This window comes from Molothrus aeneus, chromosome 22 (assembly GCF_037042795.1).
Source record: "Molothrus aeneus isolate 106 chromosome 22, BPBGC_Maene_1.0, whole genome shotgun sequence".
Classification (NCBI taxonomy): domain Eukaryota; kingdom Metazoa; phylum Chordata; class Aves; order Passeriformes; family Icteridae; genus Molothrus; species Molothrus aeneus.
The window spans coordinates 6,254,830-6,280,430 of NC_089667.1; the positions used below are offsets into that span (position 1 = coordinate 6,254,830).

General features: G+C 49.7%; 1 protein-coding gene across 1 annotated transcript; it reads right to left on the reverse strand.

The window, feature by feature from the left end:
* Positions 1-3,155: 3,155 nt before the first annotated feature.
* Positions 3,156-25,212, reverse strand: ALG9 (ALG9 alpha-1,2-mannosyltransferase). The gene is given in 16 exon segments (XM_066564321.1): positions 3,156-4,848; positions 9,672-9,802; positions 12,259-12,388; positions 13,046-13,193; positions 14,019-14,148; positions 15,836-15,990; positions 17,476-17,598; positions 21,140-21,245; positions 21,749-21,836; positions 22,120-22,255; positions 22,637-22,725; positions 23,597-23,667; positions 23,928-24,062; positions 24,298-24,436; positions 25,030-25,161; positions 25,163-25,212. Coding segments are annotated over 16 exon segments (1,884 nt in total). The 3' UTR covers positions 3,156-4,727.
* Positions 25,213-25,601: the final 389 nt, after the last annotated feature.

The window sequence follows — 25,601 nt, forward strand, 5'->3', positions numbered from 1 at the left end:
CTCAGTGGACAATGCAGGAGCTGAGGTTCCCTTCCCCTCCGAGTCTCTCCAGGCTTATTTTTAGGCAGTTTACAATTAATTCTTTTGGAGAAAAAAAAAAACCCAGCCAATTAGAAGTGCCATTGTGCCATTGAACAGTATGATGAGGACCTTTCTAACTGGGAGAGGAGAAGTTTAGGTTGAATACTGGGGAGAAATCCACAGCTGGAGCTGTGCCAGGGGAGGTTTAAGGGGTACCAGGGCAATGCTCTTCCTATTGGGGATATTTTTTTTTTTTTGGCTTCAGCTGCGAGGGCACAGAGATGGATTTCACTTGGCCAAGCTGCAGAAAGCAATTAAGGAGCTCTGCCTTCCCCTTCCAGAGGAGGAGAAAAGTTTCCTGCTGCAGCCAAGCAACTCTGACAAATCAAAGACTTTGCCAGGGAGGATCTTCAAGCCTCTTGTTGGAGAAGCAGAAAGGCAACGCTGAGCTGAAAGGCAGGGCAGGAAATGTCAATTCCTCTCTGGAAAAACATTCTTGGGGATCACAGGAACTGCAGAAATGGGGAAGTTAAGTGTGCCAGTAATTGAAAATAAAGAGACCGAGGACTTGCAGCGACATTGGGGTGGATGTCTCACCATGCCCAGCTGGAATCTGGGGGGCTGGAAGGAGGAGCTCAGGTGGGGAGAAGCTCCCACAGCAGCTCAGGCAGGTGCTGGCCAAGCAGAGATCCCTTTTCCTTGCCAGCTTTGGAGAGGCAGAGAGAAAATCATGGGGGTTTATAAGCAAAGCTGTCTCTAAGGCAGCAGTTTGCAGAGTCTAATAATAGGGTTTGGGCTGGGTGTGATTCAGGCAGAGCTGCACAGAGCTCCTGTCCTGGGAGCAGATTCCCAGGAAGCTGTGAAGGGAAGGAGCCAAACCTGGGAATGAATTCCTCTCCTTGGATTCTCACACCTGAGCACACCTGGCACCTGCTGCAGAGGCTGCCAGGGGTGTGGAAAAGCCAAAATCAGGGTGAGAGCACGACCCTGCCATGCCCTGAGCACCAGGCAGGGCCCAGCCCAGAGCTGGCAGGGTGGAATCACCCCCCAGCCACATCCACAGCCCTGGGGCCGCTGACTCCAAGTGCTGGAGCTTCCCCAGCAGCTCCCGGGGGAGGATGAAAAACAGGAAAGGTCAAACCAGCCTGGGCTTTGTGCAAGGGAGAGAACAGGGCTGGGCTGGGCAGCACCTGGACAGGCTGCTCTGAGGCTGGGGCATTCCAGGGAGCAGCTCCCCACCCTGCTGCTCACTCTGAGCCTGCCCAAGCTGCTCATTTCAACACAGGATTCCTCTGAACTCCCTCGGGCTGGACAGGGGTTACATCCATGCCACGAGGAGGAGCCCAGAGCTGCTGGGTGGGACGCAGGAGCTTCAGCCTTTCTGTGCAAAGATGTTTGTCTGCAGCCTGTGAGATCTGTGAGAAGGTGTGGTGGGGGAGATCAAACAGGAAAGCCTCATCAATGTGATTGTCTGGCAAAAGATTTGGAGAATATGGAAACTATAAGTGAGATTGAAATGAAAGCAAGCTTTGAGATTCCCTCAGTTACTGAACAACTGGAAAACAATGGTGTGGCTGCTGAAGGTGATCCCCTTTTGATGGAACAACACCCTCTGCTTGCAGACAGGCCCAAGGGGCAGAGCAGACCCTACAGCTTGGCAGAAGGGGCCCAAAGAGGAGTTTGTAGGGTTTAAAATGTAACACAGGATGGTGATGTAATGATTCCTATAGGCTGTATGGAAATGCTGTAGGATTTGTGTGTTGTACTAGATTGGTCAGTGAGAATTAGAATATTCAACACAGAAGAAGATTTATGGTGTTGTAATGGGAACCTCGCTCTCTTACCCCTTTTACTCTCTTACCCTCTCATCTTCTCTCTCTCATCCTCTTTACCTTTCTCTTTACTTCTCTCACTCCTGCTCCAGCTGTGCCTGGCAGCTCCCAGCAGGGCCCTGCACTTGGCCCTTTGCAGTAAACTCCAAGTTCCCAGCCCTGGTTTCAGAGATCTCTGCTCTCTGTCCATCCCCACCATCCTACCCCCAAGTGCTCCCACAAGGTGTTTGCAGCCTGTGGGATCTGTGAAAAGCTGTTTGTTGGTGGGATCTGTCCTGTCTAACACTCACCCAGCAATTCACCTCCCCAGCAGAACCCACAGGGCTGAGCACTGCCCCTGCTCACTCCCAGGGACAAACACTCGCTGTGTTCCTCTGGAAAACACTGGTAACTCCTAATTATGGCCAAGTTATCAGTGCCAGAACAGGAAAGGAAGGTGGAGCAGGCACAGTGGTTTCCAGTGGGTGCTCACAGCACTGTGCCCACACCAGCCAGGGCCGAGGGCAGGGGACAGTGACAGTGACAGCCCAGAGCTGCTGCCATCCCTGCTCGGGCTGTGCCTGCTGTGACTCCAGGTCAGGGGTGAGCAAGGGAAGAGGCAGCCAGCAGGGCAAGTCCAGGTTTGGATTCAGCAGCACCACAGAGCTTCCCTGAGGGGGGAGAGCATGGACACAGACACAGAACCTGCTGCCAGCTCTGCCCTCCCCGGCCACTGCACGAAACCCTCAGAGCTCCACAGCTGCCACCCGGGAAGGTGGGACCTGCATTTCCCCAGGGATGGCACCACTCTGACACCCCCCTCAATCTGAATTTAGAGCCTCAGCTTCCAGCTGCTGCCCCAGGGAGTGGGGTGCACTGGGATCCTCCATGGTGTGACCATCCAGGCCCCGGGCAGGGCACTGGTTGCAGCACAAGCATTAAGAAAAAAATCCCTTAATGGGATTCAGAACCTCCTCCTGTTTCTGAGGTTGATGCTGTGATTCAGCCCAGCCTTGCTGCTCATCCAGCTCCTCCTGCTCTGTCCCAGCAGGATCAGGTTGGATCACAGCCCTCCCACCCTGCTGAGAGCTGCACCCACCACCTGAACCAACACAGGGATCCCCAGAGCTTTTCCTTTTTTGGATCCCAAACATCCAAATCTGCTCCCCAACCCCCTGCTCAGAGCAACCCAACCACAGCCACAGCACGAAGGAGGTGCAGAACATCCCCTCTGCTCCATCCCAATCCCAATCCCAATCCCAATCCCATCCCAATCCCAATCCCACAGAGTTCCAGGCATGTGAGTGAAAACAGCTCCCTCCATCCAGCTGGTGATGCTGCACATTTAAAAATGGAAATTTAACAAACACAGCGCTGCTCTGAGGCATGTTGGACCCACGTAACACATCCTGGCTATTCTGGGAAACAGAACTGCAAAAAAAAATTAAGAAAGAAAGGATTCATCCTTCTCCTCTCTGGTTGATTCCAGAATTTTTAAGATGCTGAAGTCCAGAAGTCAAAGGATCTTGAAAAAAATCATTATAAATAGCAGACACACACTTGGCTTCACAGATAACACAAATATTGATCCCATTAAACACATAATTGTCCCAGTTTGGTTCTTTCTTCCCAAAAGCAGAGGTTTATCCCTGGCAATGTCTCCTGGACAGAGCAGCTTTGGCTGTTCCTCTGTGGTGCACGAGGGTTCGCTCCTGGAGATCCAGTGCATTCCAGTTCACTGTCAGTCAGGTGTTCTTCCTCCTTTTCCCTTTGGAAAATTCCTAAACTTTGTTACCTGAAAGAAAAATTCCCTGGGTGAAAGACACAGCAGGTGAGGAGAGCAGAGGGGCAGGTGGGGGAGACACAGAGAGAATTTGAGCTGGATTTTCCCACATTTGCAGCCTGGAGCAGAACCTCAAGGTGCCACCCCCTGCTTTATTTTCCATTTTTCTCTTCTCTGGTGTAAGAGGGAACAGGGGGAGCAGCAGGGATACCCCATCTTAACTTCCATTTTATTTTCTATTTTTCTTTTCTCTGGTATAAGAGGGCCATTTTATTTTCCATTTTTCTCTCCTCTAGTGTAAGGGGAGTTTGGGGGGCAGCAGGAATAACCCCATCTTATATTCCATTTTATTTTCCATTTTTCTTTTCTCTGGTGTAAGAGGGAACACGGGGAGCAGCAGGGATAACCCATTTTATTTTCCATTTTTCTCTTCTCTCATGTAAGGGGAGTTTGGGGAGCAGCAGGGATAACCCATCTCATTTTCCATTTTTCTCTTCTCTGGTATAAGAGGGCCATTTTATTTTCCATTTTTCTCTTCTCTCGTGTATGGGGGGTTCGGGGAACAGCAGGGATACCCCATCTTATTTTCCATTTCATTTTCCATTTTACTCTTCTGTGGTGTAAGAGGGGAACACAGGGAGCAGCAGGGATACCCCATCTCATTTTCCATTTCATTTTCCATTTTACTCTTCTCTGTTGTATGGGGGGTTCGGGGAGCAGCAGGGATACCCCATCTTATTTTCCATCTCATTTTCCATTTTACTCTTCTCTGGTGTAGGAGGGGAACACGGGGAGCAGCAGGGATAACCCATCTCATTTTCCATTTTATATTCCATTTTACTCTTCTCTCGTGTAAGGGAAGTTTGGGGAGCAGCAGGGATAACCCATCTCATTTTCCATTTTTCTCTTCTCTGGTGTAGGAGGGAACACAGGGAGCAGCAGGGACACCCCATCCACAGGTGGCTGCTGGATTTTCCAATGGCTCGAGGCAGAGGAGCGGAGGCTGCCAGGGCTGCTCAGGGAACCCTCCCAGCCCCATCCTTCCCTCGGGGGGGCTCTCCAGCAGTGCCAGCAGCTGCTCTGGGCGGGTTTTTGGCTGGCCCAGGTGTGTCCTAGCCCCCCAGTTTCCTCCTGGGCTGCCTCCTGCGGGCCTTCAGGATGCTGTAGTTGGCGTAGCGCGTGTGCTGCTCCGACAGCAGCGGGACGTAGAACGCGCGCAGCAGCCGCGAGGACCTGGGGCAGCAGGAAGGGAAAGGAAAAATAAAATAAATCATCCCTCAGCGCCCAACCCTCTCCTCTTGGTGCCACCAGAGCTGGCTGGCACAGGTCTAAGAGTCCAAGCTGTGCGGCATTCACGTTCTCTGGGAAAATCCCTTCAAGAAATCTCTTGAAAAATCCCTTCACCCAGGATTTTTCTCCTGGGAAGCCTCAGAGAAAAAGGAAAACAATTTTATCTATTTATTTTTTCATCTATTTATTTTTATCTTTTAAAAAAAAATCTATTTATTTTATCTATTTTATTTTTTATCTATTTTATTTTTTATCTATTTTATTTTTTATTTATTTTATTTTTTATCTTTTTTTTTTTTAATTTAACAATTTTATATCATTTGCTTCTCCTGTGTTTTGCTCATGTGGAATGTGTTTGGGGACTGTTCACCCACAGGTGATTGTTTCATTGGATTTTGCTGTGAGTTGTTTTCACTCTTTGGCCAATCAGGGCCAAGCTGTGTCAGGACTCTGGAGAGAGTCACAAGTTTTCATTATTACCTTTTTAGCATTCTGTAAGTATCCTTTCTGTATTGCTTGGTTATTTATGAGAGGAATAGCAGATTTGTATTTACAAACAAGCTGTGGAGCTGCTGGTGGATAAAACCAGCACTGGGAGAGAAAGGAAACAATGGGAAGGATTCCACTGATTGATGAATGGATAAAGAGATTTGCTTTTACAAATAAACTTTAGGTTTGCTGAGAAATGAAATTAGATATTGAAAGATGAAAGAAACAATGGGGAAGGAAAACCCCTAAATTCCCTAAGAATTAAAAATTAAAAGGGAGGGTTTATATTAGAGGGAAATCTTAGTATAGTATTATTTTATACAATATAGTATCATAAAATAATAAATGAGCCTTCTGAGACCATGGAGTCAGATTCATAATTCCCTCCTTATCCGGGGTTCAACACAAATCCAACACAACCTCGTGCCCACCGTCCATTTCCAGCAGGACTGAGTGGGAGAGAGGGCAGGGAGGTAATTACTGAGAGTAATTATGGAGTATTGAAATTATTGAGAGAAATTCAACTGAACTGTAATTATTGAAAGACATGAAATCCCAGATATCAGCAACCAGGGGCTCCTGGGGGTCACACAGCTCTGTCTTTCGGGGCACTGTGAAGGTGAAGGGGTCGTTTCCCCCCTGGAATGTCCTCTTTTCTATCCCATCTTTTCTATCCCATCCTTTTTCCCCCACGCCTCTCTGAGAAGCAAAAAGCAGCTCCAGTGGGCACTGGCATTTTGCAGTTTGGCTCTGGAGCCGATCTTCTGTGGAAATATTGAATTACAGAGGGCTGGGCAGCTCTAAACCCACACTCACCCCACGCCCTGCCAGGGCTGGGAGCTGGCATTTCACAGCCTTTCAAAAACGGGACCAGTGGAGCACGGAGGGCTTAATGATGTCTGGGTGAAATTAGCACCTTTGATTGGGTTGCTAATTGCTGGAGCTGCGCTGGCTGAGGGCATTGTGAATGAATGTATTCTCTCACTAATGGTACGGTCCGGGTTTCGGTGTGAAGTGGACAAATAAAACCTCCTTCAGCAGCAGCTCTGAGCTTTGTGAGGCTTCAAAAATCTGAGCAACCCATTGAAATGGGGGCTGAGGCAGAGCTTTGCTTCCTCAGCACCACAGCTGCTCTTTTTGTGTCTTTAAGATCACCTGGATGGGAAAACATCAACCCTGCCAGCCACGAGTGTCACCCCAGTCACAGAAACCTTGGAAAAGCAGCAGCAGCAGCTCTCAGACTCTCAGATCTGGATTGCTGAGTGCTCAGGGATGGCACACTCCCGCTGGTCACTTCACCCCCAGCTCTGCTGCTCTGCACACCCAATTCGAGCGATTTTTATTATTTTTTTTTTCCCCATCAGAAAGACGGATTGTGTTTTGTTTGCCTGCACTGGAGATCTTTCAAAAACACAGCAGAAAAACAAAGGCAGGAACTGCCACTGGGAGCTGCATCTCCCCAGGGGCTGCCGAGGCTCTGGCACAGCCTGGCTGGGCTCAGCTGGGACCAGCAGCTCCTGCAGCCTCCCAGCTCAGAGACAGAGGGGACCTTCACCTCCTGTCACCTCCCCGTGTCAGCTCAGCCACCTCAGACAGCAGATGGCACACGGAAGGGGCTGGGTGACAGATGACAGGGAATATATTTAATGTTCTATTTGCATTTGCTGCTAAATTTGTCCCCCGGAGATGGAGTGTGTGGAGCCTGGATCGGCACTCGCCTCCCAGCAGCAGGGCTGCTCCAGGCTGGCTGAGCAGGGGCTGCTTTGCCAGGGATTTTGGGCTCTGAAAGAGGCGCTGCTGCAGGACAGAGCAGCTCCCAGAGCTGGAAGCACCGTGAGCCTTGGAGCTAAGCCTGTGTCTGCCTGAATTTCAGGAGAAACAGCTCAAAAGCTGCTCCGGCAGTGCCAGAGGAAGCTGTTGTGGGATGGAAGGAAACCCCAAGTGAAGATGTTCCAGATGTTCCCATATTCCCAGACTAACACGGACTGGCAGCACTTGGGCACCTGCATTGGTGAGAGATCCCTCCTAAAACTGCATTTTGTAACCTGAGATTGGTGAGAGCAGAGCTCAGAGAGGCAGGAGCAGAGCAGGGAATGGCAGGAATGAGGCTGAACTCTGCCACGGAGCCACCTGGGCCAGTTCCAGTCACAGGGACAGGTCCCAGTGCCACCTGGGAAGGTCCCAGAGCCACCTGGGCAGGTCCCAGAGCCACCTGGGCCAGTTCTAGTCACAGGGACAGGTCCCAGAGCCACCTGGGCGGGTCCCAGAGCCACCTGGGAAGGTACCAGAGCCACCTGGGAAGGTCCCAGAGCCACCTGGGCCAGTTCCAGTCACAAGGACAGGTCCCAGAGCCACCTGGGCGGGTCTCAGTCACAGGGACAGGTCCCAGAGCCACCTGGGCAGGTCCCAGAGCCACCTGGGAAGGTCCCAGTGCCACCTGGGCGGGTCCCAGTGCCACCTGGGCGGGTCCCAGAGCCTCCCAGCCACAAGAAGCTCATGATCAAAGCTCTCTGAAAGCCCTTTAATGTTTGCACTTCCTCTGGAGGTTAAGTTCTGTACCAACACACACATTTCAGAAGTAATTCAGCTACTTTAAAAACAAAAATATGGAAAACAACCCGAGGAAAACAGCATTAAAGGGAACAAGACAGCCTCTTATCAATGCTACGTTCCTGCAAGGTGACCCAATCATTAATTTTGCACAGAGAATTTTATTTTTTTTTGATGGAAAACCCAAGTGTTTGGAGCAAGCAGACAGCTCAGCCCTAAAGAGCTGGAAAATATGTGCTCCTCAGAGGGGAGCTGTGATATATTTCCCCTTTTCTGTGCCAGATTCGGAGCATTCAGCCAATATAGAATTAAATGGACCTTGGCAAAGCAGCTTCCTGAGGAGCATAATTAGCTGGTGGCTCGGAGTGCTCTCTAATTCAATTAGCAGCAGCATTTATCAGAGCCAGCTGAGATTTACATTTGCACTTGCTGACGTCAATGGGAGGCTCACAGTGAGCCCCAGAGCCTCCAGTGCAGCAGGACTGAACCGAGCTGCTGGGGTCATTGATTTCACTGATTTCATTGATTTTCACACAAGAGCTGCGCTTTGGGCTGAGCTGGGGAGGTGCTCCATGGTTTGGGTTGATTTTTTTTTTTTTTGCCCCTTGCTCTGCAACCGCAGAACTGCAAACCTGAAACCTCAACTCAGCTCCAGAGATCAGGCAAGCAAGATAAAGCAGCTGTGAGAACACACGAATGTGGCTTTAAAGCAGAAATGCACATTTAAGGGCAAATCTTCTGCACAAGGAGAGCCTTTGATGCCTCAATTGCCTCGTTAGTAAAAGTCATTGGCCACCTCCCCCTTGCCCCAATGTAGCAGCAGGTTGTCCTGGAAAATGCAGCTCATGGAAGACCTTGCCAAGGAAAGCTGTTTGTGTCAGGGAGCTGGGAACACCAGAGCCCTCCTGGGAGCTGCCCAAACACCCCCATCCCTGCCCTGCTCTTCCCAGCCCCACTCCCTGCAGGGCCCAGGCAGGAAGCAATCGGGTCCCTCATGGAAAACAGGAGGGCACTGAACTCTGGGTTGGTTTGGTACAGAGGTTTTTCCAGCCTCTGTCCTGGGGTGACACCTTCAGGAGCTCTGAAGGGCTAAATCACATCCTTGTACAGCTGAGGAGTGTTCCTGTGTTTGCAGGAATGCAGGAACATCGTTCCCAGCCCTGATCCCACTCCCTGCCAGCCTGGAGCAGAGCAAATCCCAGAGCCTGCAGCAAGGTGCTCAGTGAGCAGCACAGCTCTGCAGGACAGACTCCAGCAGGGATCTCTCCCATGGATTTTCTGGTGCCTCATCAAGGTGTGGCCCTGCTGACTGCCTCCCCTCTCTGCCAGCTTCCAGAACATTCTTCAGATCTCATCCCCTCTGATGATTTATGCCTGTCTTGAATCTGGCTGGGACAGAAGAGAGTGAAAAGTCTCCTGGGAGGAGGTGACATCCACCTCATTTCTTCGGAAAGCAACTCCCAAAAAACATGGCTTCAGCAGGAAGCTTTATAAAGAAATTGTTTATTTCTTTATAAAAATATTCCTCACCACCCTCCTCCCAGGGTTTCACCCTCTAAAGCAACTTAGGTCATAAATTTTGCAAGCAGGAGTTTGACAAAGGCTCCATTTTGCTGGGAATTGCATTTCAAGCTGGCATTTGCCCATGGATCTCTCCTCCCTGCCCACTTTTGCAAACAGAAATCCCAGACTGCCCCATCCCTCCCTCTCCAAAGTGCAAATCCTACCTGGAAGCATCCAGGAATGGCTTGTAGGCAATGGTCACCCACTCCTCCCTGTTGGAGGAGTACCTGGGCTCCCTGGGGGTCTCTGCTGCTGTGTCCAAGTCCACCAGGTAGTGGCATTTGGAGATGTCAATCTGCAGGGACACAGACAGTGCTGGCTTTAGGCTCTGTGCTCACTCACAGCAGTCAGAAGGGGCTGCACTCCCCGCAGCAGGTGGAAAGCTCTGTGCAGGACACAGGTGACACCATTCATTGTGTGGGGGAATCCAGCTGGAGAGCACATTATGAAACCTCCTCCTTCCTGCTGGGAGCCCTGTGTCTTATCCTGCCCTACTCCCTCCAACTCTTCCTTGAGTGATTTCAGCTCACTCTCCCACAAAATTTTACTGCCAACTTTCTTGGCCGTGCTTGAGATCCCTTTTTTGAAGCACCTTTGGGGTTTGATGTAACAATTTAGGCTGGAAACAATTTAATTAGGTGGATAGCAGATGGCTCTGTGGCATCACAACTGAGTGGCAAATGAAATTACACCACAGGAAACGCAGCTGAGGATGCTGAATCCACTTTGTGCTCTGTGTGAGAGGAACATTCCAGGCCCTGGGAGAGGCTCTGGCTCATTAGCACAAGGACTCCCAAACCACTAACCGAGTTTTTCTGGAAGTGATGGAGAATCATTCAGAGAAAGACAAGTTGCTGCCTCAAGGACCTCACTTGTCTCATCCTAAATGCTGCCCTGACTCCAAATTCCCGGTGCAAGCCACGTTTCCCTTGTATTTTCACATTCCTTCAATTACAATGAAGCCAAGGATGATATTCCTCCTGCTCTGAGGGCCAACACAGCACCTCTGCATTCATTTTGGGATTTACACAAGACCTGGGTGATGCCCAGACCTTGAAATGAAAGAAAGGAACTCGTTCTACTGAACAAAGCTGTGAGGGATTTCTAAACTACATCCTCTCCTCTTCTGTTCCCCTTTCCTTTTCCTCCTCCCACTCTTTCTTTATTTGATACCACTGCTCTGCCAAGTGGAGGAGAGCTGAGTTGGATCCCACCCTGGCTGACAGGAGTGGGAACAGCCCAGAGCTGGAGCTAAGGGCACATCTGCTGCTGCCACGGGGTCTGGAGGGTGCTGGAAGTGAAGAGAAAATGCTTAAAAACCCTTTTCATTGAAGGCAGCTGCTGTTAGCAGCTTTCAGCCTAATCTGCTGGTCCTGCTTGGATGTATCTTGGGAAGAAATAATATTCCTTATCTGTTTCTTAGCACTTTCAGAGACAAATGCACCTCCCCAGCTGGGCAAGTGCAAGGTAAGTGCAGCTCGATGTGATTAAGGAAAGAGAGATTGCAAAACAAGATCAAATCACTCTTCCCCCAGTGTCTCATAGCAACAGGAACACTGAGGTTCCCTCTTCCATTTCCAAGCAGAGCAGTAATAGATACTCACACCTGGAACAGTGAGATCACAGCCATTAAAGGCTTTATCCATGGCTCAGATAATCCTCCTGAACCATTTGTTTTCTCCCCTTTAAATGACCAACAGCCTCGTGCTATTGAGATTTATCCCCTCTCACAGTCCTGACCAGTTCCTGCTAATTATTCTTCTACTCTTTAAAAAAATCTGAACATGCTGGTACTCACTAAATCTGGGGAAAGATCTTGATCTCCTGGTGTAATTAGTAGGCCAAAAGTAAGAGTTTTAAGCCCCTGTTTAATTTCTGATTTCTCAAGTCCTAGGCCCTTGAGCTTGCATGAGAAAGAACAAAGTTGTAGGGTGACATTAAGGAGCAAGCATGAAACAAAAGTGTGTTTTGCTCTATTAGTCACAGGCTGGAGCAGCCAGCTGTCTGTGCTAAAAATAAGCCCCAGTTAAAGATTTCATAAATTAAATGCACTGCAGCAGACAGCTCCTCTCAGGTGGGAACACGCCTCCTTCCCATTTCCAGTAACTGCATAATGAGCCTCAAAATAAGAATTTTAACCCAGAAGACTGCCAAGATTGAACCTGTCAGTAATTTTAAACATTGCTAGCTAGCAGTAATTTTAAGACATTCCTATCTGTGTTTTGTTTAGTTCAACCAGGAAATAAATCAATAATACCAATATACATTATCTTAGCAGATTCCCACTAATGCAATTAAGTTCCAAATTAAGTTCCTCCTCCTCAGTTGAAAATATGATGAATAGTTTTATATTTAAAAAGAAATAAAAGAGGAAAATTTCAATTCCTGCTCAGTGACAAATATTTTCTGTGGGGGACTTCAAATTACTCATTCCTGTGATCACATTAATACACTACACTAAACCCAAAACTGCAGTAATTAGGAATTCTTACTTCTGCTGCTTCTTTTATTATCATTATGTTTTCAAACTGGCAGATGAAAGGCAAATAGAAGCCACTCACAAGAATGGGGAGATTTCCAAGTGCTGCAGAGGGACCAATTTTGCTTTGGAACTCCCCAGGAAGCAGAAATGGGGAGAGGTATTGAATTAATTTATATTATCCAGCAGAAATGGGGAGATCCACTGTGAGGCATTGCAATAATTTCCATTATCCAGTGAGGTAAGGGAAAGAAAGCAGAGCAAATCCTTACATATCGAGATGGCTCCTCTTTGTTCTGGTCGTTCATGTCTGCAGGAATGATCCTGGTGGCCAAGGGCCCCTTGGCAAAGGGTTTGGGCAACTGGCCCCGGAATTCTGACAGGATGAACTGGAGCTGCCAGCTGCAGAGAGCAGGGAGAGCATGGTGTGAGAGCACCAGGACCAAGGACTCCATCCCCAGGAACTTGTGGCCAGTGTGCTGATTAAAAACCTTCAAAATCCGTTATTTGGGTACTTTTGAGCCCCAAAACCAAGGACACCATCCCCAGGTGATCCCCAGGAACTTGTGGCCAGTGTGCTGACCAGAACCCTTCAGAATCCTTTATTTGGGTACTTCTGAGCACCAAAACCAGAACCAAGGACTCCATCCCCAGGTACAGCAAGGATTCCCAGGAACTTGTGGCCAGTGTGCTCATCAGAACCCTTCAGAATCCTTTATTTGGGTACTTTTGGGCTCCAAAACCAAGGACACCATCCCCAGGTGATCCCCAGGAACTTGTGGCCAGTGTGCTGATTAAAAACCTTCAAAATCCTTTATTTGGGTACTTTTGAGCCCCAAAACCAAGGACACCATCCCCAGGCACACCAGAGACTCCCAGGAACTTGGGGCCAGTTTTTCTGATGAAAAACCTTCAGAATCCTTTATCTGGGTAGTTTAATATTGTTTATGACACTGCTGGTGACACCAGAGATCCAATTCCTGAGGGTTCCCCACACCCATTACTGTGTCCCTCGTTATCCACCTGCCCTAATTGCCCCTTTCCCATGGCAGCACTCACTTGTCTGGCAGGAGGAAGCTGCTGGGGAACCTGTGCCACTCCTTTCCCACACAGACATGCACTGGCCTCCCCTCTGGCACCGTGTGGATGCTGGGGTCAGTGGCAATCCTGTGGAATTCAGGGTACAGGTCCAGGGGCCCGTGGTAGCCTGTGGGAGGCAGAACATCATAATTAAGGTTAAAGGAAGAAGGGTTATTTAATTAAAGCCTGTTTCATGTATAAATTTTTAACTGGTAACTCAGTGAATAAATGAAATGGTCTCTGCTAAGAAGTGGCTGGATTCAAAGCTTCCCCTCTTACCCTTGGTGCCCCTACCAATTTTATTCACATTTCCCTGTCCTGGCTGTCAATGGCCACCAAAACCCCCCCAAAAAATACTGATGAGGTGGGAAGGCTTTGATTCCATCTCCATTAAGGACTCATGCACCTAATTCACATTTTACACAGGAAAATGCTTTTCCAAGTGGGATTATCCATCTGAAGGCTGAAGTATCTCCTTTGAAAAGAGTCAGGTTTTAGATCAGTGGAGTTTACTGGTGAAAGGTGAAGAGGATTTTTAAGTGATGTAATTCTGGTGACCCATTCACACATATATATGGATGAATGTATAATTAATAATTAATTAATGGTGACCAGCAGAATTTATTCCTTCCCCTGCAGCAACAACACCCAAACTTCTCAAGGACAAACTTCTCAATAAATTATTTTACCTGCAGGGCACAGGTAACATAATTTGAAGGTTTTCAAGCAAAACCTTTGTGGGGGAATCCAGCAGGAGTCCACATTATGAAACCTCCTCCTTCCTGCTGGGAATCCTGTGTCTTACCCTGCTTTACTCCATTAAACTCTTCCTTGAGGGATTTCAGCTCAGTCTCCCACGAAATTTTCCTGTCAACTCCCTTTTCTACAGCACAACTTCTGCAGCCCCGAGCCCCAGAGCCAGGAGAGCAGAGGGCAAATGTGAAACACCAACCTTTGAATAAGGCAACAGAGCGTGACAGTGACAAAAGGCCAAAGAGGAGGACAGTCCCCAGGGCCAGCCAGTTGGAGGACACTGTGTAGTGCTCCAGGCGGTAGCGCTGGAAGATGAAGTGGTAACATTTCTCAGGGAAGAGATTAAAAAAAAAAGAGAGACAATATGAAGTTACTCCAACTCTGATCCATTCAGCAAAATTCTCATTTTTTCATAAAGCTCTTACAACAGTGTATCCCCCACCAGATTTTTTAATTCAGAGCCATCAAAATGACAGAAGCTCATAGGGTTTGGTCTTATTTAAGTGATAATTTGGGGTATTTCAGTGCTTTTTATGCTTTTAGGAAGGCCTCTGGACCTAAAGTTCTCTCTCAGGGGCTCCAGCTTGGTTGCTCCCAGGTAAACCAGGGGCAAGAGTTCCTTTCAGAAGTTCCCTGCAGACTCACCTGATTTTCCATGCTGGACTGAACTCCTGCCTAACACAAGCTCCATGACCCAGATTTCCAGAGTGACCTCTGGTTGTTTACCCTGCCTGCACGAACCACAGCTTTGAAGTGAATAAAACACCACAGAGCACATTCTGCGTCCAGCTTTGAACACAAGTCACTCTGAAAGTGATAAAAGAAAAACTGATAAAAGAAAAATCGATGAAAAGAAAAATTGATAAAAAAAAAGAAAAATCGATAAAAAGAAAAATCGATAAAAAGAAAAATCGATTAAAAAAAACTGATAAAAAGAAAAGCCCTTTAGGTTTGGGTTTTTTTTTCAATTAAAAAGCCATTCTGGGAATAGCCAGGAGGAAATGCATCCAGTCCCTGCCTTGGTCCCTCCCTGCTGCTCTGCAGGAGTGGTTATTCACTCCCTACCCTCAGCTGCTTTCTGCTTCTCTTGTCCTGTTTGCATTTTTCTCATAACATCCACATAGTTTGGAGGGGGACAGTGACAAGCTTGTCCTGCTGGTGGGCAATCAGCTCCAGATTCTCAGCTGGATGCTCCATACTGGGCAAAATGTCATCAAACAGTGGCAAAATATGCAAGAAACGTACAGGAAGCTTTCCTCAAGCCATAGTTACAATAAAAATAAATGAACACTGCTCTGTGATGTTCTGAGAGCACAGAGGAATTCTCAGTCAGAGCCAGAAAATTGGTGCCATTCCAAGCTGGATCCTGTGTGAAGGCAAGGACTGGAACCCATCTGGGAGTGGTGGAGATCCAGGGTGAGAACAGCACCTGAGCAGAGGAAGGATGAGGGACTGAGGGTGGGCAGGAATTGCAGCAGTGCTGCACAGCAGGACAGAGCTGCAACAGCAGGGTGAGGCCAAACAGCTGGAACAGGCTCCAGCAGGGACTCCTGGCTGCATTCCTGAGCCTTTTTAACAGCAGGAGATGAATAATTCTGAGCTTTGGGAAGGTTTATATCAGTCTCTATTAGTGCTTTGCTCTGTGAAGTGTTTCAAGTGATGTTTACTAAACATTCAGTTTTTGGCTCTTCCAAATGTTCAATGCAATTCCCAACATTTAAATGAGATCCTTTTGCCTTTTTTTCAGCCCAGTGAGGGAGGGATTCCTTCTGAGACACATCAAAATGCATTTCCTACACACCCACATTCCTGCCCTTGGAGCTGAGCAGCCAAGGAGGCACAATTCCATCAGCAGGTCACTGAACCCTCAGCAACCTCTTGGATTTTGGGTGCTGTTGGCACTAGAGCACCACAACTCCAGAATTCCCGTTTGGGACTGGAGAACAACTCAAAGTCATCATGAAATAACAGCTGGGAAATATTCTCAGCTATTTATTAAAAACCACTGGAATTTACCTGAAGAGCAGAGAGAGCCACAGCACCAGAGAGGCAGATGAGGGGGTAGATGGGGAAGAGAAATCTCTCTTCTTTGTGGGGCTGGCTGAAGAAAATCAGGATCCAGATGTACATGGGAGCCAGGGTCAGCCAGTAGGGACGGCCCAGATTCTGAACTGGAGGAAACAAAATCTCAGCAAAGGAGCAATGCAAGAATTCCTTCTCTTGCACAATCCCCTCTCACGCCCAAAGCCCACTCTGGAGACCCAAACACGCCCTGTCCTGAGCACCACTGCTGCTAAAACCCCAGGTAACACACCCCAAACAGCCAGCAGGGCATTTTCCTCAGAGGATTTTTGCAGATTCCTACAATACTGACAATCCCAACGGCCTTAGGAAGAGCAGAAGCAGAAAACAAGAGTGAGTGGATCCAAGAAGACACAAAAGCCATCAGGAGCTGCCAGGTCTGAGGAGGCAGACAGGAGTGCTGCCTTTCCTGCTGGGCACTGTACACACAAAGATCAGAAAAGGCCTCCTCAGGAGCTGCCCTTCCCCTCCCAAATGGTTGTTTAGAGCCCGAAGTTTGCCCAGCCTTCATTGCCTCATTACAAAAATAACACCGGGAGACGTCTCCCAGGCGCCTTCTGCCGAACAGAGGAAATAACTGATTCAAAAATAACAACAATTACCCTGAATTTCAGTCACACTGAGGAGGGCTCTACACTGCCCGACAATTTTCAGTCCCTTTCCTACCCCTCGCTACTCCCAACAGCAGAGTTAAGCAATTAAGCCACCGGCATTTCACAGACAATAAGAACAAAGCACTTGGCAGAGTCGCTCCTGCTGTTAAGTACAAGAACACCAAGTGAACAGCAGGAAATCTTGCATTTACAGGAGCTCCTACTGAGCTTTTACTGCTTTCTGAGAGTTTGTCACTCACAGCCAAGGAACAGACACAAGCAAACACCCCTTAACATACATTTTCATCGAGGATTGTGTTACTGTTTGTTGTAGTCAGTTAAAAAAAACCAAAAAAACAGAGCAAAGCAGTGACTGGACTGATGAATCTGGATCTGGAGGCTGCTGCTGAGCCTTGATGAATTTTCCTTTGGAAAACAGCAGAAAGGAATTTACACTTCCCCTCTGGAGTCACTCTCAAGTGTCATGTGCTCAAACTGATGTCATTTTGTTCAAGAAAAAGCCCAGTGTGAAATAGGGAATATTCTGGTTCTTCTTTTTTTTTTTTGGTTTTTTTTTTAAACTCTCAGTATATCCACACCCACAGGGACACTTCCCAGAGCAGGGCTCAGTCCTGGCAGCTGAAAAACCCACAGTGCCCAGAACAGCCCAGCTTCAATCCCAAAAGGTTTCTCCCCATTCCCAGCTGCAGACAAGGTGGGAACAACACCAGGTTCAGCTTCCTCCCTCTTCAGGATTATTGACTGGGCCACTCCTGATGGATTAAATGTCACAATGAAGCTCAGAAACCTTGTCAGGCTCACCTTTTTTAACACATTTTTCCTCTTGAGGTGGAGGCAAGGAACAATCCTGAACCTTAATGAGCTCCAGGAACTCTCCTGGTGCTCCAAAGGCTCTCCCTGCTCCCAGGTTCACTCCCAGTAAGGAAAAGCTGCCCTTGGGCAGGCAAACCCTGCACTCACCACGGAATTTCTGCAGAAGACACTCCATCAGACAGGTCAGAGGCAGCACGAGCAGGGCCAGCACAAAAACCACATTGAAGTTCAGAAAGCCATTGATGAAATAGAAGTACCAGGGCTCTGTACCTGAAGGGTGAGAAAAAAGGAAAAAAAAAAAAAGGTTTGAGGCACAAGCATGAATGGATGGAGCAGCAGCTTTGGCCCTTCTCTGCCTGACACAGCCCTGTGTGAGTATCTCACACTCACCCCTGCCCAAGGAACTCCACTGTCTTCCTGCTCAGAAATTATATTTCTCCTTATTTTTAATCCGAGGGTGAAAAATAGCCAGTATTCCTTCCACCTGCTGCTCATGAACCCCAGAGCCAGCAGAACTCTGTGACACAGAGCTCAGCCCTGCATTCAGAAGGACAGCAAGGAAGCGGAGGCGGAGACTTGTAAAACTGGGAAATTTGACCCCAAATTCATTCTTTTTTCCTAACTGCAGAGGAGTCACACAAAACCACACAATGTCCTGTAATTCTGGAGTGAGGATGTTCATTCTGGGTTGGCAGCAACAGAAAAGGTACCAAAAAGGATTAAGAAGGAAAGGAGTTTGTATTCTCCCTTCACCCCAACAAAGACTCTGCCACTAAATGCTGCTTTTGGTCCCTCCTTTCACTCAGCACTATTGAAATGTCCCAAATTCAGCCTGTTCTGACACAAACAGGAGCCAGGCAGCTCTGCCTCCACACTTGGGAACTGGCTGCAAGCTCTGGAGGATGTAAACTGAAAGAAACTCCAGTCCAACTGTCATTTATTTAGACTCTTAATTCAGGATGCTTAAAGCCCTTAACAATGAGGAATGCCAGTTCCTCTCCACACATTTCCCACTCTCTCAGTGTGATTAGCTCAATCAGCCAGTAAATGACACGCGGGGGCTTTAATCACTGCACTGTTGTGACATGTGTCACATGCCACAGCAATTTCCTGCAATCAGAGCCACTTACATCGGGTCCGTGTTGAAATTAATCAGACAACTGAATAGCAGCAAGGAAAACCCGAGAGTTCTGCAGCTCCTGCAGCTAAAAAAAGGGGAGAAGCTGCACTGGGGATGTCACAAACATGGCCCTGGAGTCACTGCCTGGCCAAGCAGCTTGGGTTCATAGAGGAAACCCTGAGTTATCAGCTCGGAAAGCAAACAGCAATTATATAAATAAGTTCTAAATCTTTGAAGGGCAAGTCCAGGGACCATCCTGTCACCTTTGTGGCTGAAATGGAAAGCAAAGGGAATTTACCCTGAATTCACCTCTCTCTGCTCTGGTTTCAGATCTGGCAGCCTGGGGGTCAGGAGTGAAGGACACTCCATGAAACACAACTCCACGATCCAAACACAGCCCAGATAACACTGCTAATAAACAGAGCAGCTGCTCTGAAGCTTTCACCAAAGGAAAAGCTGCTCGCTCACATTTTTTTTGCAGTGTGACTGAATTGCCCAGAAAAAACAAGCACTGGAGCCTCCCCTCATTCTCCAATGAGGGATTTTCTTCTCTGTGAGAGGCTAAAAAAAAAAAAATAAAAAGGGGGAAAATAAGAGAAGAGAACAGTGCACAGCAGGCAAAGAGCACCAGGCTGGCTCACTGGTGACGCAGCCATTCAGAGGCACTCAGGCTCAAAGCCTCCCAGGGCAAAAGGGGTTTTATTCTTCTTATCCACACGGCTCAAGGTGAACTGCAGCCTCAAAAAGGAACAACCCCACTGCAGGCAAGAAGTCCTGGCCCAGAACATCATCTCTGAAGCAGGCAGAGGCGCTGAGAGCTCTCCAGTAAAGGGAATATGCCTGCAGAGCAGGAGAGGAGCTGGAGAATGTTCCTGCAAGGATGCACATCCCAGAGCTGGGCAGGGGTGGGATCCAGGAGACAGACTGGTGAAAGCAGTGGGAAAGGAACACCCAGGCAGCTCCTGGCACGGTGGTTCCATGGGGAAAAGCAGCTGGAAGCTCTGTCAGACCCCAGTGAGAAAATGCTTTGAACTCTGAGGTTTGGGAATGGGCCCAGGAGCAACTCCAGAACTCAGGAGTGAATCAAATTTAGCCAGGCTGCACCTTGACCACAGGAATGGTGAGGGCAGCTCAGGCCAGAGCAGGGGAGCTGTAAAAGAGGTTTGGGACAAGGAGCCCCACCCTGGGCTGAAGCCTGAGTGCAGGAACTGCAGCTGGCAAGCAGAAACCAAGCTGCAATAATTTGGTCATGAGTCACAGCCCTCGTTCTGATTCAGTGCTGCTACAATGAACAGTCTGCTCACTGAATTTCATTTATTCTCACTCTGCTGAAGAAGCAGGGCTCCACAGAGAAAGGTGGCACACACAGAGCAGCTCCAGCACCTTCCACCCAAGCTGAAAAAAGCTTCCCAAAGTGGGACAAAACTCTGGTCACAAATTAAGTACACAAAAACACCCCAAAGCCTCAGAAACAGGGATGTACTCTTGGCAGCTGTTTTCCCTTGGCTGTAGAAACCAAATCACTCCAGGGAAATATTAATTGCACAGACAATATTTATGTAGAGGGAGCCTATTGCTAAAGACAGAGGAAAAAAAAATTAATTGAACCTTGTCTCACAAACACTGCAGTGCTTACACTGGAGATGATCTGGGCTGGTGACTCTGCCCCCATCATGTGAACATTGGGAAATCCCAGCTTCCAGAGCCAAGAGGGATTGGCCAGCCTTTCATCTCCCCTGGCAGTGTTATTTTTCCCCAGTGTTTTGAAGCTCTCTAAACACACAGCGTTGTCCTGGCCACACTGCATTAAAGAGCAATTCCAGGCAGGCTCCTTTACTAGCCCGAGGATGTTGTGTGAATGTCACTGTGAATAAAACTCTTCAGGACAGATGGGTCCCTGGAGGCTTCTGGAAACAACTCATGCACCAGTGTGGAAAAGGTCAGGCACAAGGCCCTGCCAAAACCTATCAGAGACAGAGCCTGGAGTTTACTTACACAAAACTCCCAGCCCCACACTTCAGAGCCTTCCTGCAGAGGCCAAGAGCCCCGGCAGAGCAGCTGCTGTCCTGCTGTGCCAGGCACAAGTGACAAATCAGCACTCAGCACCACCCAGAACAGCCCCTCAGTGCCAGCTGCCAGAGAAGGCCCTGGTGCTGCTGCTCCCCACTGCTGAGCCCTCCTGGAACAGCTCCTCTGGCCTCACACAGAGCACAGAGATGCTGCAGGCATCCCCTGGTCTCTGCCAGCCCTTCTGAAGCCCCGCTAGAAATTAATTTCCACCTCTAGAAGTGCAGGATATGGACAGAAGGAAGTGTGGATTCTGCACCATTCCTCACTTTCCCAAAGTTCTGCAGCCTGACTGCGAGGAGCAGCAGCCAGGGACTGATTCAAGCTGACAAACACACACGGGCCACTTGTGCCCAGCCAGTGAGACACCTCCTGGCAGTTTCACGGGAGTGGAAAGTGCAGGAAAGCAGCACAGCTCCCAGGCTGGAGGAACCGGGAGCGCATTGCCAGCTCGACAGAGACATCCCGTGTCCAGAAGCAGCAGCTGCAGCCCTCGGAGCTGGCAGGAACAGAAGCTGGCAGCTGCTTTTGCTGTAGGGCACGGCACAAGAAGCACTGCAAATCGAGGGCCAGGGCAGCCAGGAAACCTCGGGCTGCCTCCCTGGCTTGGTACCCCAAACTCACCGTAGAGATCGGGCCCATGAGGGGTGAAGACATTGTACAAAACGATGTTGAGAGGTGCCACCACCAGCTTCCCATAGTAATAGCTGTCCACCACCACCAAGGGCACCTGGAGGAAAGCAGATTTTGGTTAAAGTGCAGCAGCTCCAGCAGATTTTCCTAAAGGAACTCATTCCCTGTGTTGCCATCCATTCCCTCTTTGTGTTGTGGCACGTCACAGACACATTTTATGGAAAATCCTTTCCTTAGGATTTTTTCTCCCGAGAAGCTGAGAGGCCTCAGGAACAAAATGTAACCAATGGTTATCTGCTGCTGTGGAATGCAACAGGTGGGTCTGGGATTGGGCTCATGTGGTTGTTTCTAATTAATGCCCAATCACAGCCCAGCTGTCCGGACTGTCTCAGTCAGTCACAAGCCTTTGTTATCATTCCTTTCCTTTTCTATTCTTAGCCAGCCTTCTGATGAAATCCCTTCTTCTATTCTTTTAGTATAGTTTTAATATAATATATATAATAAAATAATAAATCAGCCTTCTGAAACATGGAGTCAGATCCTGGTCTCTTCCCTCATCCTAAGACCCCTGTGAACACCAGCACAGTGGCAGGCACTCACCAAAAACAGGATCAAGGACACCACACACCAGTTCAGGAAACTTTTCCACCTCTTCTTCAGGATCAACAGGTCAAAGGCAATAGGAAGCCTGGAAGAGAGACCAGCTGTCAGCTGGAGGCTTTGAGAACCCCACTGCAGCTTCTGCTGCCCCTTCAAAGCAAGAGACAGAACCACCACTCTGCTCCTACTTCAGATTCATCATCCAGCCCAGGTTTTACCCAAATTAATGCCAGGAAATCTGCCCAACCTGAGTTTTCCAAAAGCCAGGAAGGTTGTAGCAACGATCCTGGGCTAAGCTGGCAGCTCAGTGCCCGCTGGTTCTCCCCAGGCAGGTGAAAAGCAGCTGAGAAAGGGCAGAGAGTGCTCCTTACCCCAGAGCTGCGCTGAAGGGCCAGCCCAGCAGGGCCCCAGCAGCCACCCCCAGCACTGCCACCGAGGTCCTGTCCATGTACCAGCCTGTCATGGCCACCACCGTGGTGTACATGCAGAAACTGCTGGGCAGGAAAGCTGCAACACAAGGGGATTAAAGGTCAGCACAGCTTCCCCACACTTCACACAACGCCTGCTGCAGGTCTTACAGAGGCTGGGAAAACAGGTACAGCCAGCCAGAGGGGACAGCACACAAAGGCAAAGTGCCAAAGTGCCAAAGTGCCAGCTCCTTCCTTAGAACAAAGGCTGTCCAAGGAAGGCAGGCCAAGAGCCTGTTTAAAGGCACTGCAAATATTAAAAAACAGGAGGCAGCAACAGAAACAGGCCTGGAAATTGTAACACAGAGAACAAAACTTGAATCAATGCCTCTTCTGTCATGGGAATACAACAAAGAGCACCCTGGAGATGTGATTTTCTTCTCTCTGAACCTTTGTCAGTGCCAGTGCCAAGCCAACTCACCTGCAGAAGCACAGAACATGCCCGTGCTGAGCACCAGGAAGGCCAACATCAGCCTGCTCACGTGCAGCCCAAACTTCTTGCACACAGCCCTGGGGAAGCAGCAGAGAAACAGGTACCACAAAACAGCCCCAGGGAAAAATCAGCAGCACCAAGGCATGCAGAACCACAAACAACCCATGCAGCAGCCTGAGAGCTCTGAGCTGGGGCATTCCCAACACTCAGCTGCTGCCTCTCCTGGGGTTTCAGGCCCTGAGTTACCCCAGTAAAAAACTCTGGGTGGGGCCTGGATTCTCCCAGCTGTGCTTGTGCAAATCTCAGGAGCTTGTGGCTGCACTGCTGCACACTTCCATCCATCCCCTCACCCCTCACAAAACCCCACCATGCAAAACAGCCACAGTTCACCTCTTTACATCAGAATGTGGATGAGAAAATACGTGTCAGTGCTCTGGTTTAAGGAGATGAACTGTGGCTTTTTGACAAACAAAAAACTCATGGAAGGTAGTGGATTAAAAATCAGGAATCAAGAGGCAGCAGGTAAAAATAAAAATCCAATTTAGACAAGGTAATAATTGCATGTTAGGGCTACTGATTTCAGTGGATGTAAACAGCACTGGCAGAGAGATTGCAGACAGCAGCAATCAGTGTGTTCCAGTCAAATTCACTGTGATAAGCAAACACAGCACCAGACTCTCCTCAGTCTGCAACACTCCCACCCTGCTTGCTGCCAGCAGCGAGGAAACGAGTGGAGTCAACAAAATGCTGGAGTAGAGGTGTGGGTGGGAGATCTGGGAGTGCAATTTTGTCCTAATTGTGCGTTCTGACCAACACCTCAGTGAGTTATCATGAGAACTGGTATTTTCTCATCTACACACGAGCCTCAAAGCCTATTTCTTGTGGCAGGAACTGTCCCTGGCACTCACACTGCTCCCACACACCCCCTGCAGACACTCTGACACTCACTTGTAGAAGTAGAGTTCACAAATGCAGCTCAGGAAGGCCAGGAAGCATCGCAGGAAATAGAAGATGAGAACCTAGCAGACACACAGAGAGTCTGAATGAGGCACAGGACACAAAATGGGCTTGTAAAACATCAGGGGAAACCCACAAACCCTTGGAAATCCTTCCAGGGAGGTCAAGGTTTGTCAACAAACCAGTTTTATAAAAATGAAGTCAGTTTCGACCATGTTTTATAAACACAACTTCAATTTCAACACCAAACAGGAGAGCTGTTTCCCACACACTAAATGTGCATTTCTTCCTCTCAAAAGCAGCTTCCACACACCAAGTTTACCTTGTTGGTTTGCAGAACCCTGGCATGGAACCAGGCTGGCAAGGCATGGAGCCACAGGTAAGCATAGGAGCGGATGGCGTAGGCAGGAGAGTACTCCCAGGTCTGAAACCCCTTCCCATAAATGAGGTAGTGTGTCTACAAGAGAGATCAAACAAATAAATTAACAAGCAGCACACAAAGCAGAGAGTTTGCCACAAAGCAGAGAGTTTCCAGAGCAAAATATTTCTTATTGAAACAGAGGGATCAGCACAAGGCTCTGAATAAAGCTGCATTTGCACAAGCCAACTGGAAACTGAAACAGAGAGCACAAGGTGTCCTAAATAAAGGGGTATTTGCAAACTGCCAATCCCAATGGCAGGAAGGGACTCACCGGCTCCCAGTAGTTAAATGTCTCATCACAATCCGAGATGTTGCTCAGCAGAGCTGCACAGAACCTGGCTGAGATCAGACACTTGAAAGCTGTTGATCCTTCAGGGGCCCAGACGTGCCCTGCTTTGCTCCCGGATGATCTAATCCAAAAGCGGGGGAGGTACAAAAAAAAAAAAATTACAAATATGCAGCAGAAAACTCAGCTACAAGATCACAGCTCACAAGGTGACACCGAGCAAAGGGCTGAGGGTGCATTAGGGCAGGAGGGATGGGGATGCCGGTCCCCTCACAAGGTGACACCGAGCAAAGGGCTGAGGGTGCAGGAGGGCAGGAGGGATGGGGATGCCGGTCCCCTCACAAGGAAGGAGCAGCAGCCCCTCAGCACCCCCAAGGCAGCCGGGCCGGGGATGCTCCGGCACCGTCCCCACAGCACGAACCGCCCGTGTAAACCCCGGCCCCGGTAGCCCCGGTAGCCTCAGCAGCCCCGGTAGCCCCGGAGGCCCCAGCAGCTCCTGCAGCTTCAGCAGCCCCGGTAGCCTCAGTAGCTCCGGTGGCCTCAGCAGCCCCAGCAGCCCCGGTAGCCCCGCAGCGTCAGCAGCTCCGGTGGCCTCAGCAGCCCCGGTAGCCTCAGCATCCCCAGCGGCCTCAGCAGCCTCCGTGGTCCCGGTAGCCCCGGTAGCCTCAGCAGCCCCAGCAGCCCCGGTAGCCCCGCTCCGTCCCCGGCAGCACCCACTCGTTCCGCGCCTCCTCGCTGCCCGTGGGCTCGGGCCGCCGCCCCGCCGCGTCCCCGCCGCCCGCCCGCGGCCGCTGCCGGGCCCCCTTGGCGGCCATGCCGGGTACGGGCAGGCAGCGCCCGCCGCCCGCCGCGGCCGGGCCCGAGCAGCTGCGGCAGCGCGGCCGAAGCCGCCGCCGCCATCACGGGTGTGGGCAGCGCGCTCCCTGCGGGCGGCGGGAGCGCCACAGGCACCGGGAGCGACAGACGGACAGGGACCGACAGAGGGACTGACAGGGGGACAGGGACCGGGAGCGACACCGGGACCGACAAACGGACAGGCATCGGGACCGACACAGGGACCGACAGACGGACAGGGACCGGGACCGCGACAGGGACCCGGACCGACAGGACAGGGACCGACAGACGGACAGGGACCGGGACCGACACAGGGACCGACGGACGGACAGGGACCGCGACAGGGAGAGCACTGCCCCGCACACCCGGGTCCATCACCCACCCGTGTCCATCACCCACCCGGGTCCATCACCCACCCGTGTCCATCACCCATCTGTGTCCATCACCCACCCGCG